Source organism: Gymnodraco acuticeps, unplaced genomic scaffold (assembly GCF_902827175.1).
Source record: "Gymnodraco acuticeps unplaced genomic scaffold, fGymAcu1.1, whole genome shotgun sequence".
Taxonomy (NCBI): domain Eukaryota; kingdom Metazoa; phylum Chordata; class Actinopteri; order Perciformes; family Bathydraconidae; genus Gymnodraco; species Gymnodraco acuticeps.
In genome coordinates this window covers 47069-64122 of record NW_022991628.1, presented here as the reverse complement: position 1 = coordinate 64122, position 17054 = coordinate 47069, and the positions used below count along the sequence as shown (strand labels likewise).

The 17054-nt window shown below is 43.1% G+C and overlaps 1 protein-coding gene across 1 annotated transcript in view; it reads left to right on the top strand.

Moving 5' to 3' along the window:
• trabd2a (TraB domain containing 2A) overlaps positions 1-16784 on the top strand; it is an 81002-nt gene extending 64218 nt beyond the window's left edge. Inside the window, exons 5-7 of the mRNA XM_034198177.1 lie at positions 7942-8032; positions 11176-11436; positions 15406-16784. Of these exons, the coding sequence (XP_034054068.1) occupies positions 7942-8032; positions 11176-11436; positions 15406-15646 (593 nt within the window). The 3' untranslated portion in view covers positions 15647-16784. The remainder of the gene's footprint in view (positions 1-7941; positions 8033-11175; positions 11437-15405) is intronic.
• The last annotated feature ends 270 nt before the right edge of the window (positions 16785-17054 follow it).

Genomic DNA, 17054 nt, shown 5'->3' with positions numbered 1-17054 from the left:
GCGGAGCTCTGTGAGGATATGTTGAGTAATCCTGGACTGGCCGTTCTGGATGAGTTGGCCGCGGTCACAGACATTTGTCTCCGTGTCCAACGCTGCGCCGTCCAGGCCACGGGCAAAACAATGGGGATCATGGTGGTGCAGGAAAGAGCTCGATGGCTCAACCTCACCAACCTCCCAGACCGGGAAAAGGAGGATGTGCTTGACATGCCCATCGTTCCCGAGGGGATTTTCGGCTCCGCTCTTGCCTCCATGCAGAGGAGATGCGAGTCGAAAAAGAAGGAGGACGAGGCCCTCCACCTCTGCCTCCCTCGAAGGGCCCAGCCGCTGCCTTCGCAGCGGCAGCCCTTCGTCCAAGCTGCTCCGAACCCTGCTCGGTTCAAAATACCGAAAACCAGGCGCAGCCAACCCAGAATTTAGGCCAGCAGTCGAGGAAGAAGAAGCGAGCGGCGTGACAGCCCCTCCTTCTCCCCTCTGTGACAGAGCTGGAAGTCTACGGTTCCCCAGCTCTAAATGTGTTCCCGCCGCCTCGAGAGATGCCTCAACACCATCCTCAAGTCCGCGTAAACACATGTCACACACTTATTGATTTTTCTGTCATAAAACATTTTCCGCTGACGCATCCAGGCTTCGAGCCAAGGGCGCAGCTCGAAAATGAAAAGAAAAACAATAAACAGTCCGTCAACTGTTCCCCTTCTGAGAGCAGCTACGGCCTCTCTCAAAGGGCGGACAATTGACGGGTCTATGAAGGCACCACCGTCACGCGCATGCGCAGTGCCGGCTGGGGTCGTGAAGAAAAGCCCGCTCCGAGTCCCCAGCCCAGGCTGGAGACGAGGGCGAGCTGGCCTAGAAAATCTCCGGCTGCAGCTCAGGCGCAGCCAACCCAGAATTTCGGCCAGCAGTCGAGGAAGAAGAAGCGAGCGGCGTGACAGCCCCTCCTTCTCCCCTCTGTGACAGAGCTGGAAGTCCACGGTTCCCCAGCTCTAAATGTGTTCCCGCCGCCTCGAGAGATGCCTCAACACCATCCTCAAGTCCGCACAAACACATGTCACAAATTTGTTGATTTTTCTGTCATAAAACATTTGCCGCTGACGCATCCAGGCTTCAGGCCGAGGGCGCAGCTAAAAAAAAATGATAAGAAAAACAATAAAACCAATAAACAGCCCGTCAACTGTTCCCCTTCTGAGAGCAGCTACGGCATCTCTCAAAAGGCGGATTACAGGCGGGTCTGTGAAGGCACCACCGTCACGCGCATGCGCAGTGCCGGCTGGGGCTTTAAAGGCACCACCGCCACGCGCATGCGCAGTGCCGGCTGGGGTTGTGAAGGCACCACCGTCATGCGCATGCGCAGTGTCTGTGGGGATTGTCGAAAAGGGGCACCACTGTGTTCAGACACTAGAGGGCCCCATAACACAACAAATAGAGACTCAGAGGGGAAGAGATGTGACATCTCCACTGGCTCTAAGGAGCATGCAGTGGAAGATGCTCACATCATCTGCTTGGGTTTTCAAGACAGTAACACGGGGCTACAGACTCCAATTCGCTGTCACCCCCCCTCGCTTCTCGGACATTCTGCATTCGCAGGCCTGAGGAGAGTCAGCCCATATTCTGGAGAAAGAGATTCTCTCTCTCCTAGAAAAGAGGGCTATATATATTGTACCCGCCGAGCAGAGTCAGGGCGGCTTCTATTCCAAGTACCTCCTCGTTCCCAAACGGGGAGGGAACGGAATTCGGCCAATACTTGATTTGAGGGCTCTGAACAAATATCTAAAAATATATAAGTTCAGAATGCTCACTCACACATCTCTGCTGCGGCTCGTGCGACAAGACGACTGATTTACATCAGTCGACCTGAAAGATGCGTATTTTCACATCCCAGTATATTACCCACACAGGAAATATCTGAGATTCGCATTTCAGGGGATTTGTTATGAATACAGAGTACTCCCCTTCGGTCTGTCTCTCAGTCCAAGGGTGTTTGTACGATGTACGGAAGCCGCGATAGCCCCGTTAAGACAACAGGGTATTCGCCTGGCGACCTACCTGGACGACTGGCTGCTTCTCGCACAGTCGGAGCAGGAGGCTGTTACGCAGACAAATGTCCTCGTAAAGCACCTGCTCAACCTGGGTTTCATAATAAACACAGAGAAGAGCATGTTGTGCCCCGCGCAGACTATACTCTTCCTGGGTTTACACCTGAACTCGGTGCCCTTTTCAGCTCGCCTGTCAGCGGAAAGAGTGAAAGCTTTCAGAGCTTGTCTCGCTCTTTTCCAGCTGCGCAAACATGTTCTCTACAGATCATGCCTGCGATTGCTGGGGCTCATGGCGTCAGCCATCCTGGTCGTACGACTGGGATGCTTACACATGAGGGAGTTTCAGCGCTGGGTGGCCGCCCTAAAACTAAACCCCGCGCGCCATGGCGAGAGTGATGGTTACTGTGAAATGCGTAATGGCACTGCGCCACTGGCTGCACCCGACTTTTCTAGTACGAGATGTGCCTATGGGTGCTGTCCTTTCACGGAAAGTGGTCACCACGGACGCATGTCTGACAGGTTGGGGAGGTATTTATGAAGGTCGCCCGGTGAGGGGTCTCTGGAGCAGAGACCTCCAGCGGGCGCACATAAATTACCTGGAGCTTTTAGCGGTGTTTCTCACCCTAAAACGCTTTCTGCCTTTCCTCAGGGGACATCACGTCCTCGTGAGGACAGACAATACGACCACAATATCGTATATTAACCGCCAAGGGGGTTTGCGTTCTCTCCAGTTACACACACTGGCGCGCAAACTGATCCTATGGAGCGGTAGACGTCTCCTCTCTCTGAGAGCGACGCACGTACCGGGAGTGATGAACCTCGGGGCAGATCTACTGTCCAGAGGTATACCACTTTATGCAGACTGGACTCTACATCCAACGATTGTGAGCCAGCTGTGGGTGCGTTACGGCAGAGCCGCGGTGGATCTGTTCGAAAGACAATGCTCAGTGTCAGCTGTTCTTTTCGATGCGCGATCTAAATGCACCGTTAGGCGTGGATGCACTCGCGCACAATTGGCCCCCGGGCCTTCTGTACGTGTTCCCACCCCTGGCTCTGATACCCCCAACTCTGGCCAGAGTGAGAGAGCAACGCCACACACTTATCCTGATAGCTCCGCACTGGCCAGCTATGTACTGGCTAGCGGAGATATATCAGCTGCTGTGCGGGCAGCCATGGCAGCTCCCACTACGCAGGGACATACTGTCCCAAGCGGGGGGGGGCGATCTTTCACCCACACCCAGAGCGCTTGGCTCTATGGGCCTGGCCCGTGAGTGGTACAATCTGAATACAGTGTGACATGAAGCTGACCCTGGCAGCTGCCAAGCGAGCCAGTGGCACTCATGCACTATCTGTACAGTCTTCATGCACTCAGTTCGCCCCAGGGCAAACAGAGTGTGGTTGAAGCCCAACCCTGCCTTTATCTTAAGGCGGTTGGTTCAGGTACCACATTTGACATTGAGGCATCCTCCCCGCCACTGTATTCTTCTGGGGAACAGCGGCCGGATTTGCTGTGTCCAGCCTGTGCTTTACGCACGTACAGGGACAGATCAAGGGTGCTTTGTCATAATGACCAACCCCTTGTGTCCTGGGCTAACCCTTATAAGGGCAAGCCTGTTACTAAGCAACGGCTCTCCCACTGGTTTGTGGAAGCAATTGCTTTGGGGCTCATACGAGTCAGAGTTCGCAGGCACCCTCGGGTCCGCGAGCTCTTTCGACTCAGGGTCTGGCTGCATCCTGGACTCTGTCCAGGATGTCTCCCATCCAAGACATTGGTGCAGCGGCGAGCTGGTCCTCGCCGCTCACTTTTGTCCGCCTCTTAACAGGCTGGACGTTCTGCTCCCAGTGTGACTCAAGCAGTGCTGGGCACCTGGTTGAGTCAGAGCTCTACCTGTTAAGTTCTGGTTGGTTTGGTGATTTTCGAGATAAGCTCGTCTGACAATACGGGAGCTACAATTTCCCATAGTGAGACATCGAACGGAGTGTTATGAATGAGAACTATAGGTTACTTACGTAACCCCAGTTCTCAGAGTAACATGAAGTGAGATGTCTCACCAGACGGCCCTCCTTGCTATGGTGAAGCGAGAAGAGGTGCTTATTTTGAATGGCGCATTCGTCGTGGCGCAAGCTACTTATAGGGGGTGAATTCCCTGACGCTGACGTCAAGATCACCAGCCAATCAGGATTGGCGTAATGAGATTGATGCTTCTGTTTGCTCCGCGATGAGGCGCATCCCATAGTGAGACATCTCACTTCATGTTACTCTGAGAACTGGGGTTACGTAAGTAACCTATAGTTATGATTCACATATTCATTTATTATTGAATAAACTATATTTTTTGGAGGAGTTAATGATGAATGTTCATCAAGATGCTTGCTCACCCTCCTTCAAATTTGAAAAACAAGTAATTATATCATTATTGATATACAGTTACAACCTTGACTTTACATCCGAAAGAACAAACATTAAAGAAGTGACTAACTGCATCAGTTAGGGTTAAAAAACGTGTATTCAGCTAAAACTTAAACATCGCTGCAGTTATTATCCAGTGGAAGGTCCTTACCTACTGGCCTAGTTAAATCAAAGTGGTTACTTTCTGTTGGCTGGGCAGTGTAGTTTTACACACCGTCTTATTTTACTTTCTCAGGACTTAAAACTGTTTTTTGGGGGCAGACCCCCTCAAAGAAAAAAATATATACACGCATACAAGGTCATCATCTTAACAGTTTTTTATTCTCATCGAGTCATCCGTGAGCAGAGCATCAAGTTGGCATGTCTATTGTCTATTGTCTAATGCGGCGATTACTATTTTGTTCAGCAAAAACGCCTCACAAAACGTATTAAGATCAACAGCTGTAGTGCGTTTTGATTCAATGCTGAGTACAGCCAAACTTGACATTCTCTTCTCTGTCAGTGTAGACCGCAATTACCTCATTCCTTCAGTGCTTGGTTCCGAAAGGCTTCTCGTTTTGCGCCGTCCCCAGGTTCAAGTGAATTCGCCACCAATCATATTTCCACTCTCGCGCCAGGACCGGGGGAGGGGTTACATGACGTGCATCTTGTGCTGCATTCACTTGCACTCGGACTTTAGAGACTTTCTCTCATAAATGTCCGATGAGCCACAACTTTTCTTTCAAAACAAAGATGCCAACTGGGGTGGCAGCTGGGGTGGCAAGGCTATTGTTTAGGGTGGCAGTTGCCACCCCATGCCACCCCGGTAGATCCGCCCCTGCTCTGTGTGCCAGTAGGAATTCATTGTTTTTTCACTGATCCAAGATTGATATTCAGATAATTGAGTATTCTGCGTGGAACATGATGTACCTCCATGGGACGAGACAGTATCTATGAGCTGTCGGTCAATTCAAAGAAAAAGGGGAAATACATGGGCTTGTATATCACACAATTCCGACATTGTTGTAATTTTGCAAACACAATAAACTGTCTTTTTTCTTTCTGATAGAATTACAGGTATTGCTTCATAACAATTATTAGCAGTATGAGTAAGAAACAGAGAGGCAGTTGTCACAAATCACCTGGCATATTAAGGCCCCAAAGACGTGTTAGTGGCCAAAGGCTACATCATACTTGAGGCCCATTTTCAGGAAAATGCTGAATTTTTTTAACATTATTTTCTGTTTTTACTTTCTGCCTCTTTCCGGGGCATCAATCATACTTAATCAAAGGTGTCTGAATTACGTTTCTGTTTGCAATTCCATGACTTTGGCACACCAGCAGGCTGCAGGTTTTTCTTTTTTTTGATGTATGAAACTTGCTCTTGTCAAGGTGGACTGCTGGTCTGAAAAATGTTTTATGTGAAATGCTTGTGGTTGCTGTAGTCATTCTTTCTTAATTTAAAAAAAATGTGATCCAAAAATAGGTTCTCTCCTTAGAGTGTGTGAAACTGTACAGTTGATCCATACAGTGAGACAAGTATAGTTGGCTCCATCCAGTTGTAGAGATTAATATTATAGGGAGAAAACAGATTTGTTGATAAGATGTTACCACACTTTTTTTTAACCTTTTTATAAGATTTTTTTTCTGCCGCATGGTAACTTAAATACCTTTTACATTCTAAAGCATATAATAGCACTGGGGATGGAGGGCTTCAACTTTTAAAACCCAGTCCCCAAAAAACACATTGAATTCCCTTGGGGACATGTCAGAATTGATGGTTTACCTCCTACTATAATTTGCGTGTGTATACGTATTTGTATGTGTGTGCCTTTGAAGATTTGAAGTCCGCCCACCCTTCTGTGGCCCTACATTGTGCCGAACAGCCCCATTTGTCCCACCTTAATCCTCTGACGTAAACTCACATAAATCACACTGAGTTGTTCCTAGACGTGGGCAGGCTGGGAAACTCTGTCCCTCTGTCCTCTCTCCAACTCCCATGGAGAGTTTAAGAGCTGCTGGGTATTCGTTTAACTGACCACCTGTATTGATAATGATTTCATCTCAAAAGCAGAAAATAAATGCATGGCTCTTTTGTTCTTCTCCCAGGAGAGCTCTTAGATTATTTAGATAGGTGCATCAATGAGATAAAAGCACTCCTTAAAAATGGTAAAGAAAGACTTCAAAACAACTTAAGAAATAAAATAAAAAAGCTAAGCATGACTTTTTCATGTTTTCAAGGTCTACCAAGCTTTATGCACATGGGACATTTTTCCTCTCAGATTGACTAAGTACTTGCATTCACCTAGAAGTAAAGAAAGATGTTATCAAATTCACAGATCAAATGTTGACATTGCAGTTTTCAGTTTTCCCTTTAGTCATCTCCTAAAGCTTTTACCCACTTGGACAAAGTTTAAGCCAGCACGTATTAGTCGTAGAGATGGGTCAGCATCATGGCACCCATAGTGCATTGAGGCCAACCTCTCTATCGTAGGCTCTGGGCCAGATTAAAGTGCCGGGGCTCTTTGTTTACACATCTCCGTGGTACCACGGCTGAGCAGACCCCAACAATGGGCCCCTGCTCCCCCTTGTCAGAGTGAAGGGAAGAATGGAGACCTCTTGACATGGCAACCTGAAGCCTCAATGCCCCCACTTCACGTAGCTGAGAGGGTCAGAGCGAGAACGAGAGGAAGAGGGGGGAAGTTAGAGATAAGGGAGGAGGAGAATGGAGAGATGAATATTGGAGGGGGAATGAAAGGTGGCACATACAAGGGGGGTTAAAGCATAGAGGAAGAAGGATAATGAAGTAAATGAAAACAAAGGAGAGTCTATGAAAATGGAAAAGCAGAGGAAAAAGGTGATTAGAGGCGATTAAGGGGGGTATGAAAGTAGGGGAACAAATTAAAGTTATAAACTGAAGCGTTGAGGAGCCAGCAGAAATTTGAAGGGACCCAAGGAAAAATAAACTGTTCAACCTTTTTACCAACATTTAGACGAGAATATCGAAAGCTCTATTTAATTGTTATGTGTTTTTGTTTAATAAGGTATAAGACAACTAGCTTAGCTTGTTAACACGCAGCTTAATTCAACAAGCTTAATTATGTTTATTGCAATCTCTAAAGCCTATTTTATTCAATCGCTGCTTATGTTAAACCAGGCTAACTGCCTCCCAGCTCCTACTCCACATTTAACACGTATAAAGTCGGACATATTTTTGGTTTGTTTGTTTGACAGCAGCAGTACGGAAAAGCTAGTGTCCCAATTTGTGATGAAACTTGGTTGAATGGTCTAGCAGCGGACAAGGAAGAACCATTAAAATGTTGGAGTAGATTGGTCTTGGCAGAGGTCTCCGTTCCAAGTGGCCCCTCTAGTTTCTGTATTTAAATCATGACTGGGTTTTCCTGTGATCTCCTGAAACAGTGCAGTTAGAAGGGTAGTAAATGTCTTGTTTCAATTTGCTTGCAGTTCCTCATTAGCTTTCAGAAGTGGAGGTCATCACTTTTGTGTTTTTTTTGGTCGCAGGTCACTTTCTCGGCAACAATACAGTCATTGATGTGCTTCGTCGCCAGGGATACGAGGTGGAGCACACCCCTGCTGGGCAGCCCATAAACAGGTACGTTTACTGCCCAAAGGCCCTTAAACACACACACACACACACACACACGCACACACACACACACTCACAGACACAACATCTTCCAATTTGATATAAGCTTTTACCTTTAAAAATGTATTTGATTCATTCTCCAGAAATCCAAATGTCCCTTTTAAAATCATTGTACTTTCATGCAGCGTTTTACTTTGTATTGTTTACGAGTCAAACTCACCAAATATCATTTAAGTGCTTGACATTGTACAGTTATGTTTGCGTAATCTGTAACCAAAATAAAAAAAAAGGTTTTGTTTGACTAACAACAGGAAAAGGAAAATTGCTGGGCTGCCTGATTCAGTTAAAACATCCAAAATACCTTTAAACTTTACCCACACAACCATTACAATCTGAAAATCAACTTTAAAACGATTTATTATGAAAGACACAATGGGTCAAGTAGAGTAATTCATGAAGACAAAGATGAATGAGTAATATGCTTGGGGCCGTTTCTGTTCCAGCATGTTTTATATAATAATTTTCCTTAAAAAGCGTAAGAAATGTCTGTGTAACAAGAGAAGACGGAAGAGCCTGACAAAGAAAATAGCGTGGAAAGTGAGAAATACAAAATTGACAGATAGATAACCAAGCAGAAAATATTATGTTTCGCCATAGTTGTTGCCCATTATGATTTCTTCTCAAAACACAAGTCTGTCAAACTCCAAGGCCCATATTCTATCACTTAAATAAGGGTAAGGTTTCAGGTCCCGTCAACATTCACCGGGGCAACCGCTGCCTCATGGCCCTGACAGGAATATACATTTCTTTCAACTTTCTCACTGACTGAATTTCAAATGGGAAATCATTTTCCAAGCACAACTCTGTAGTTGGTCTGTGTTCATTTGTAGACCCAGAACAGATGTTCAAGCTCTGCTTTGACCTTGTAAGAAAATGTGTTGTCTGCAAATGATGAAAAATTGCACTCTACTTATATGTTAAGCGATTCTACCGGTGCCCCTTGTTTCCTCGCCACGTCATAATAAAGGGTCATTTTTTTGTTGAAGTTGGTGATCACATATTATTAAAAAAAAGTTTATAAAAAGACACTCATTGGCTTTGAAATGTCAGCACTAAATGTACATGATTAACAATTATCTTTACATTATTTGTTATTTGACAAGCTGTTGATCAAGAGATTAAATTCAATTCAAAATTCAAAAGCTTTTATTGTCATTGTACAGAATACAACGAGATTTATAGTCACTGCTCCAGCGAGTGCTTTATAAACAGACATATTAAAACACAGATTAAAAGGTCTGACAGTTTCGACCAGCAAGTAGTGCACACAGCTTCGGATGGTCATGTAGATGACCAGGATTAATAAATAAATAAATGAATAAAATAGAATTATGATAAAATATATATGATAAATATTACAGTGTATACATTAGATTAGCTGATGCCTAACATGGTACTCTGTGATTAACGTGTAAAGCAAATACTTACTTACATTCAAGTAAAATGTGTATGATTCATTGTGTGCAAGGGGTAAAAAGTATATTTAATGTTGTCTTAATATACTTTAATTTACATTGCAAAATGATTGGCAGATATTGTCAAAAGTAGTAGTTATATGATTTGAGAATAAACTGCGGTATTCAATCATTTATCATAAACAAACTTCAGATTTATGTAAAAGGAAGTCTGATAGACGGAGGGAAAGCTGTAGGGATCTAATATTTGGATTACTTTAGAGTTAGGAAAAACAATATGCTGATGTTCCTTTTCCACTGGGCTCGATGTAGATCCTTACACAGATACATCTGATAAAATCCCCACCGGCCACCAGTGAAGTGTTGTTGAAAAGGCCGAGCTAAGCAGGGCTCATACCTCCTGCTGTGAAGCATGTAGTGCAGTCTAGCATAGCACACTGTGCGGGTGGCTATCTCTGCAGATCTGTGCTCTGTGTGTGTGACTCAATGAATGAGTGAGTCTACTTTCACACACACACTTTTTCACACACGTTTGATGTAGGATTATGAGCCTGAGATGAACCTGTGTGTGACCCAATCACACTACATTGCTTTCATAGGTTCATCTCTGGAATTCATCTTTTAAACAATACCTGGGTCTGGAAATATATCTATGGATATATCTGCTAAGCTGCACCATTATACCAGACCTTGTATCAAAATATTTGATGATATTCTTCCTATTCCAGTAGTATAGTACAAGAGCCGCTGTGATGCAAGTCAAATTTCAGACTGGATCTGACCATTAAAATATGATCGTAAAGCATCGCATCGTATCGTATTGTATTGTATTGTATTGTATTGTAACAGTCAGTTTTATTTTTTTTACAGAAATATTGTATATTTTGTCTAAGAGACTGGATGTTGGTTCACTGTATCTCCTCTACTATTTCCCTTTCATCTAATTTGATTAATTATTAGATTTACGTATACGTTATTTAATTAATCATATTGTCCTTTCTAAGATGGATTTTGAAACCTTGTTTAATGGCGTGTCCACTAGGTCCTACTCTACTGGAAATCTTAATTTAAATATTTAATCATCAGACTTATCGAGAACTGTAGCTCTGAAAATGTTGTAGCTTATCCCATCATGGAGAAGCAGCTTTAGTATGGCTGGGTTCAGAACAGTTACAGTGGATTCCAAAGGACAAATAAGGAGAACAATTCCACAATGAATCACAAAAACAAGCATAATCAATTTATTCGCCATAAATCCATTTGTTCAGGATAATACTCACAGGCAGTTGATGTCTCGAAGATGTTTGGCTTTTGATGGACCAGAGTTGGTCTTTCCAAAACCAAACTTAATTATGTTTTGGCATCAATTCGGCCCATGCGGAGAATTTGAAAACCTTAACTACCATGCACCCCACTGACAGCAGCCTGCATTTAAATAAAAATAGAAATAGAGGAAAATAAGCATGTTTGAGACTCTGCGTTATTTGCATGCAAACAAAACACATTTTTGAAATGCAGAAGGTACTGCTGGTCTTGGTTCTATTGATTAAAAACAGAAATCATTCCACAAGCTCATACCTTTCAAATCAAGAGTTATCAACTAAGCAAATATGGCAAATCCTTCTAGCTCTTTCTTTACAAGTGTCTCATATTCCTGTGATGTGCGCCCTCTAGGAGAGCATCATCTCCAGAGTCAGAAGACCTCTACGATGAGTCCCCTCTTCTGGAGCCTTTCTTCCACGAGCTTCCCCACAAGGAGGACGATCAGGGGCGTTCCTTGGAGGACGATCTGTTGCCCCACATGCTGCTGCCAGCCGATAGCCTGGAGATGCTGGAGAAAGCGGAGCGGAAAATGCTGAAGAAAAAGAGGAGGAACAAGCAGAAGAAACAGCGGCACCGGCATTTCAACGACCTCTGGGTTCGCATCGAGGAGAGGTAAGAAGTGCGAAAAGAGGATCTAGTTTCTGATATCCGTCTGTCATCAATGACTTGTCTGTCTCTTTGTTGTGGGGACAAAAGAAAAAAAGGATTTAACTAGGAAAGCTGAGCGAAAAAAAAGAAGAGAGAGGGGAAATTTAAAATGTGTAATGTAGTCTTTCCACATGTCTATAGAATAGACCCGACACTTCCTGGTGGGATGCCGCAGGCTCAAACAGCCACCATATCACATCACCATACTCTTCATGCAGTCTGCACACACTTCACCACATGTTCACACACACACACACACACACACACACACACACACACACACACACACACACACACACACACACACACACACACACACACACACACACACACACACACACACACACACACACACACACACACACACACAGGGGCACCACCAGGGATTTTGGGCCCCATGAAAAGATATCACATTGGTTACTTAAACATTTTTTTCTTAATGTTCTAAAATTGTTTGGGCCCCTGTCAGTCACGGGCCCTTAGAATCGTCCCAACTGTTCACCCCCTTACGGCGCCCCTGCACACACACACACACACACACACACACACACACACACACACACACACACACACACACACACACACACACACACACACACACACACACACACACACACTCTGCAGTGGGGTATAAGTCCAGACTAGTTCCTAGCTGGTATAAGTGTCTTGGATGTGAAAAAAGCCGCCTGGGAATTCCTACTAAGTATCCGGTTTTGGTCTCACAGTAGCTCCAGGCAGGCACTAACCGGACACCAAAACAAGCTCACCTTTCAGACTAAAAGGAGTGGTCTGCTGTGTTGAAACTTAATTTATTTTGTTGTAAGGGCAAACCTTTATGTTGCATGATTGTGCATGTGGGCAGGGAACAAAGAGATGAATTTGACCCGGCATCTGTTTTCTACACCCACTTATCCTGCTCATAGTTGGAAGCTATTTCAGCATGCATTGGCAAGAGGCTTTAGAGTTTCTAGCCAAAACCTAAAGTCAGACAACCACATTCATACACACCTACGGGCAATTATAGTTTCCACTTCACCTGATCTTTGGACCGTGGGAGGAAATGTCACACAAAAAACGAACCAGGTCCTTCTTAAGTTAATCATGGAGGAATTTCCATTTTGGGAATAATGGTCAATATCCACACGAGTGACTTGTATTAGTAGAAAAGGGAAAAATAAAGCCTGCATAAAAAAACGAACTCTATTTGTCTTATTATCCCATGAGAGAAATGTATTTTACTGCACAATCATCTGGATAAAGGTTAAGATGACAATCTTATCTTTTTTAGAATTACTATTATTTTTGTTTTTTTACTGACTCCTGAATGAGAATGTATTTGCATGCTGTAGTCAGCCCTCTCAGAATCTTAATTTGTGTGAAACATACAGCTTTTTCCTATGGCTATAACATAATGCTGACTTATGAGATGTTTGTATATGATGCTGTTGCTTTTTTCTTCTTCTGTTAATACAGTTACCTTCAAATTGTCTCTTCTTGAAATGTTCCCATGGTGCTACAGTTTACTTTCCCAGTTTATGAGCGAACCACAGGTTAAAGAAACACAAGACATGTGAGGAAAGAAAAATTCATTGTGTCTTTTTATTTGTACCTGGTTAGCGTATGACTATGACAGTGATATCTAAATTATGATTATCCTTAATTGCAGCTAACCAGCAGGAAAGAAAGAATAGACCATGCAGGTCTCTGCTATTCAGAATTGAGTGATTTCTACCTCTGTATGAACATGTATTTTTCCATAAACAGTACAAACTATTACAAATTAGTGATGTAAAGAGACCATACAGTGCCTGTTCTTCACCGAAACAGAGGGCGTTTGTGAGCGTTTGTGTACATTATGTCTGCAGAAATGTTTTCTCTCCTCCTGAGAACCTGCATTTTGAGCGGAAAGGAAACAGACTGTTTGTGTACACGTGTTACAAAGTGTACACGGTGCACGTCTTTGTATATTTGAATGTCTGAAAAGGTAGCCCATTGGAGGGAGTCCACAAAAAAAAGAAGCAGCTACAGTTCTCTGTTGTATTTGATGCTCGGCCACAGAGCGATGTGTCACACCTGGTTTCCGTACACCTCTTCTGGCCCTCAAAGCAAAATAAACCAGCTTTGTAACTTTGTAAAAAGGCTAATATTTTCCCTTGACTTTCAAATATCTGCTTCAGTAATTTACACATTAGATGAACTAATGTGGCTTAACAGGCAGCAGCTAAGTATTCCCTGCTTGGTCTGAATTTATGTTCCGTATTAAAAAAAAAATGATGAGCCTGAAGCTGCAGGCAGTAGCACTCGAGCCAACACAAGTCAATGCTAAGAAAACATCATTAACTACAAGTATCTATAAGTAATAAAATAAACACTATCTATCACTCGAGTTGAATTTTTGAAGGGAATTTGCCTCATTGATTCTGCAGTTGGTTACGACACACTGCCTTTTTGCACTTTCATGTTTAACTGATTCCTACACAGAATATATTTAGCCATTTTATTTTGCCTGGCCCTTAACTGTCTTAACTTCTCCAACTGTGTAATTTCTTCAGCCAAAGACATTGGAGTCAGCCATCCAAACTCAAGAAGCAATGGCGATAGACTAATTTATCTTTATTTTGATTGTCAAAATGTATTCCCCTATTAAACAGAGCCCTATAGTCAGGGGCGGACTGGCCATCGGGACGTTCGGGACGAATCCCGATGGGCCGGTACTGAAGTGGGCCGGTCGGACGATGTGGGCCGGTCGGATAAGTCACTAGCCCCCCCCCGTCCACAATTTACTTGCGGCACCGAGGTGGGCCGGTCGGATAAGTCACTAGCACCCCCCCGTTGACAATTTACTAGCGGTAATTACTTGCGGTACCGAGGTGGGCCGGCGGTACCGAAGTGGGCCGGTCGAGAGTCCCGGGCTGATTTGTAGTCCCAGTCCGCCCCTGCCTATAGTAAGTGCAGTTAAGTGGAAATGCTATCTTGCGATCACATTTTCTTGTATATTGAAGGCTATCCTGTTGTGCAAATTTCAATAATGTGTGTGTTTGTTCAGCCTGGCCTCGTCCCAGTCAAAACCACACATGCACTGCAGTCTCGGCATCAAACAAGAGAATACAATGATTTAATTGCTGGAATTGTTTAGAAAATGACAGATAAAGAGACACATGCAGGATGTATAATATTGGCATTGGAAGAACAATAGAGTAGAAGCAGGCCGGCTGATTGGCTGTTGGTTTATTGCCATGAGCAGATCAATGAGCTGCGCGCCTCGGATACATTCTCTGCTGATTGGTCGATGCTGAAACAGTGGATTGCTTTGTTGAGAAGTTTTCCTTTGTAGCTTTCCCCATCATTAATATTTCCATTGTTTGTTTTTTTCCTGCTTTCCGCTTATTTACGCTTACAATTGTGGATGGTATAGGGATGTAGAGAGAGTCCTTTTTTTAAGATAACACCATGATTTTCCTTGGTGGTGGTTTTAGATGAGCAATGACAGAGCAGAATACAACAAGGTCAGGAAAAAAGGAAATTAGTCTGGGGATAATTGTATTTTACATACCCAATTTCATACCATTAGTGCCATTTCTAATGCGCCATCTTTGTGATAGCGCATCTTTGCTTTGGCTAAATGTTGCAAATCCTGTTGGGTGCATTTAAGTAGATGACCTCAGATTATTTTCCAACTGAGCCCCGCCTACCTCTAACCATCGAGGAAAGCAAGGACAAAACCATAGGACAAAACACACAATTGGATATCTCTTTTTTGAAATAAGCTAAAATCTTCTTGAAATGTGTGTTTACTGGGCTAGGTTTAGGGTTAGAGCTAATGTTGCTAAGTTAAAAGGCAATCAAGCAAATATTTAGGGGGAATTTCAAAAATAAATAAACATTGTTTTAAATCTAATGTTTCTATCCTACTCTCATGTCTTTGCTCTACAGACCTATGGTCCAGTCTCCACCTCCCCCGCTGGTTCGCATCGTCAACGGTTACATCACAGGGAAGCCGTCTCATAGAGCCCACAGCCACAACAACCACCATCACATATCTTCAGCATCGAGCGCCTCCTCATCCTCGCCATCTTCACTTGTATTCCTCTGTACATTGCTTACAGTGGTCCAACAGATATGGACCCTTATAGAGCGTTGGATAGGACGCTTTAAAAACAGTCAGCCATCATGAGAATAAACTGTTGTCTCATGTAAAGCGAGGTCTGATCCTGCAGCCTCTTACAAATTGAGGCCTTGATGAGCATGTCAGTTCATATAACCTCATGTTTTTCATTGGATTATTGGTTATTTTACACAGCAGAGGTGAGTACACAGGAGGGGAATTTCAAAGCTGACAGACCTGAAGCGTTATTGAACGTTCACTGACATTACGCAACATGTCGGTTCCCGTAATGTTCATTATTCAAAGTTCAAACCTCGCAGAATATGAGATCTCACTGACGCGACTGTTTTGTGAATAAACAGGAGAACCATCCTGAAACTATTGCTGAATATCACATATCTTCAATAAGTACAACTGGAACCATATGTTCGTGTGTGTGTGCGTTTTGGTGAGTGAATGAGCGAGTGTGTGTCAGACAAACAAAGTCGATCAGCTCTTAACCCCCCCCGGCCTTACAAACAGAGGTTTTCCTCTCCAGATGTTAATTTATTCTTCCATTTTAGAAGAATTTGTTTAATGTTGCATAAACATGTGAGAGGGGGAATTGTACATATTGTTTCTAAATATTATAGATGTATTTTAGAATTATAAAAAAAAAGAAAATTATCAAAAGTTTTGTTGTTGTTTATATAAATATATAAATAGATATGCAGTATATTTTTGAAAAGAGAATCAGGAACTAACCACCATAGCCCGTGTCATGTGTCTCACTGAAATGACATTTTTGAAAGGGACATATGATTGTATTGTACTTTATGTATCAGTGTTATCTCTTGCTTTGCTGTATGTGTCTGCTGAAAGGATTCACGTTATGTGTGTGTTTTATTCACCTAGAAATCATTTGTTTAATTTATTTAACTACTTTAGTTTTTACTTTAGACCATACTGTATGAAACATTCCCAGTGTTGTTTTTTTCCATTTTTCCTTTAACAACTATTTTAATTGTATTATTTGAAATGTTTTCAAGCATGATTTCCAATGCATTTGATGGTTGTAATAATAATTCTGGTTTTAAATACATGAAGCTGTCTACACAGATAGACAACATACAGCAAAGTGATTTAGGCCGTAAACATTTTTCTTAAGGCACGAGATGATTGTAATAGTATTACCATGACAACAATAAAATATTTATCTAGATTAAAATTGGATTCTATTGCTTGGCAACAGACAAAAGTTAGAAGTCAGTGAGAGGATGTATACTGAATCGCGTTTTTGTGTTTGCGCCCTTTGTTTGCTGTGTGGTTAGGGTTAGATTAACACAAATTACAAGTGTATCAGTATTAAGAGGCTACAATCAATATTTCCATGTTAACAATGGATCAAATGAAAGATAAACTAAGTCACATATCTTTCTCATTAAATTCAACAGTTACAACGGTGTAAAAGTCAGTTTAGGGTTAGGGATAGAAAATA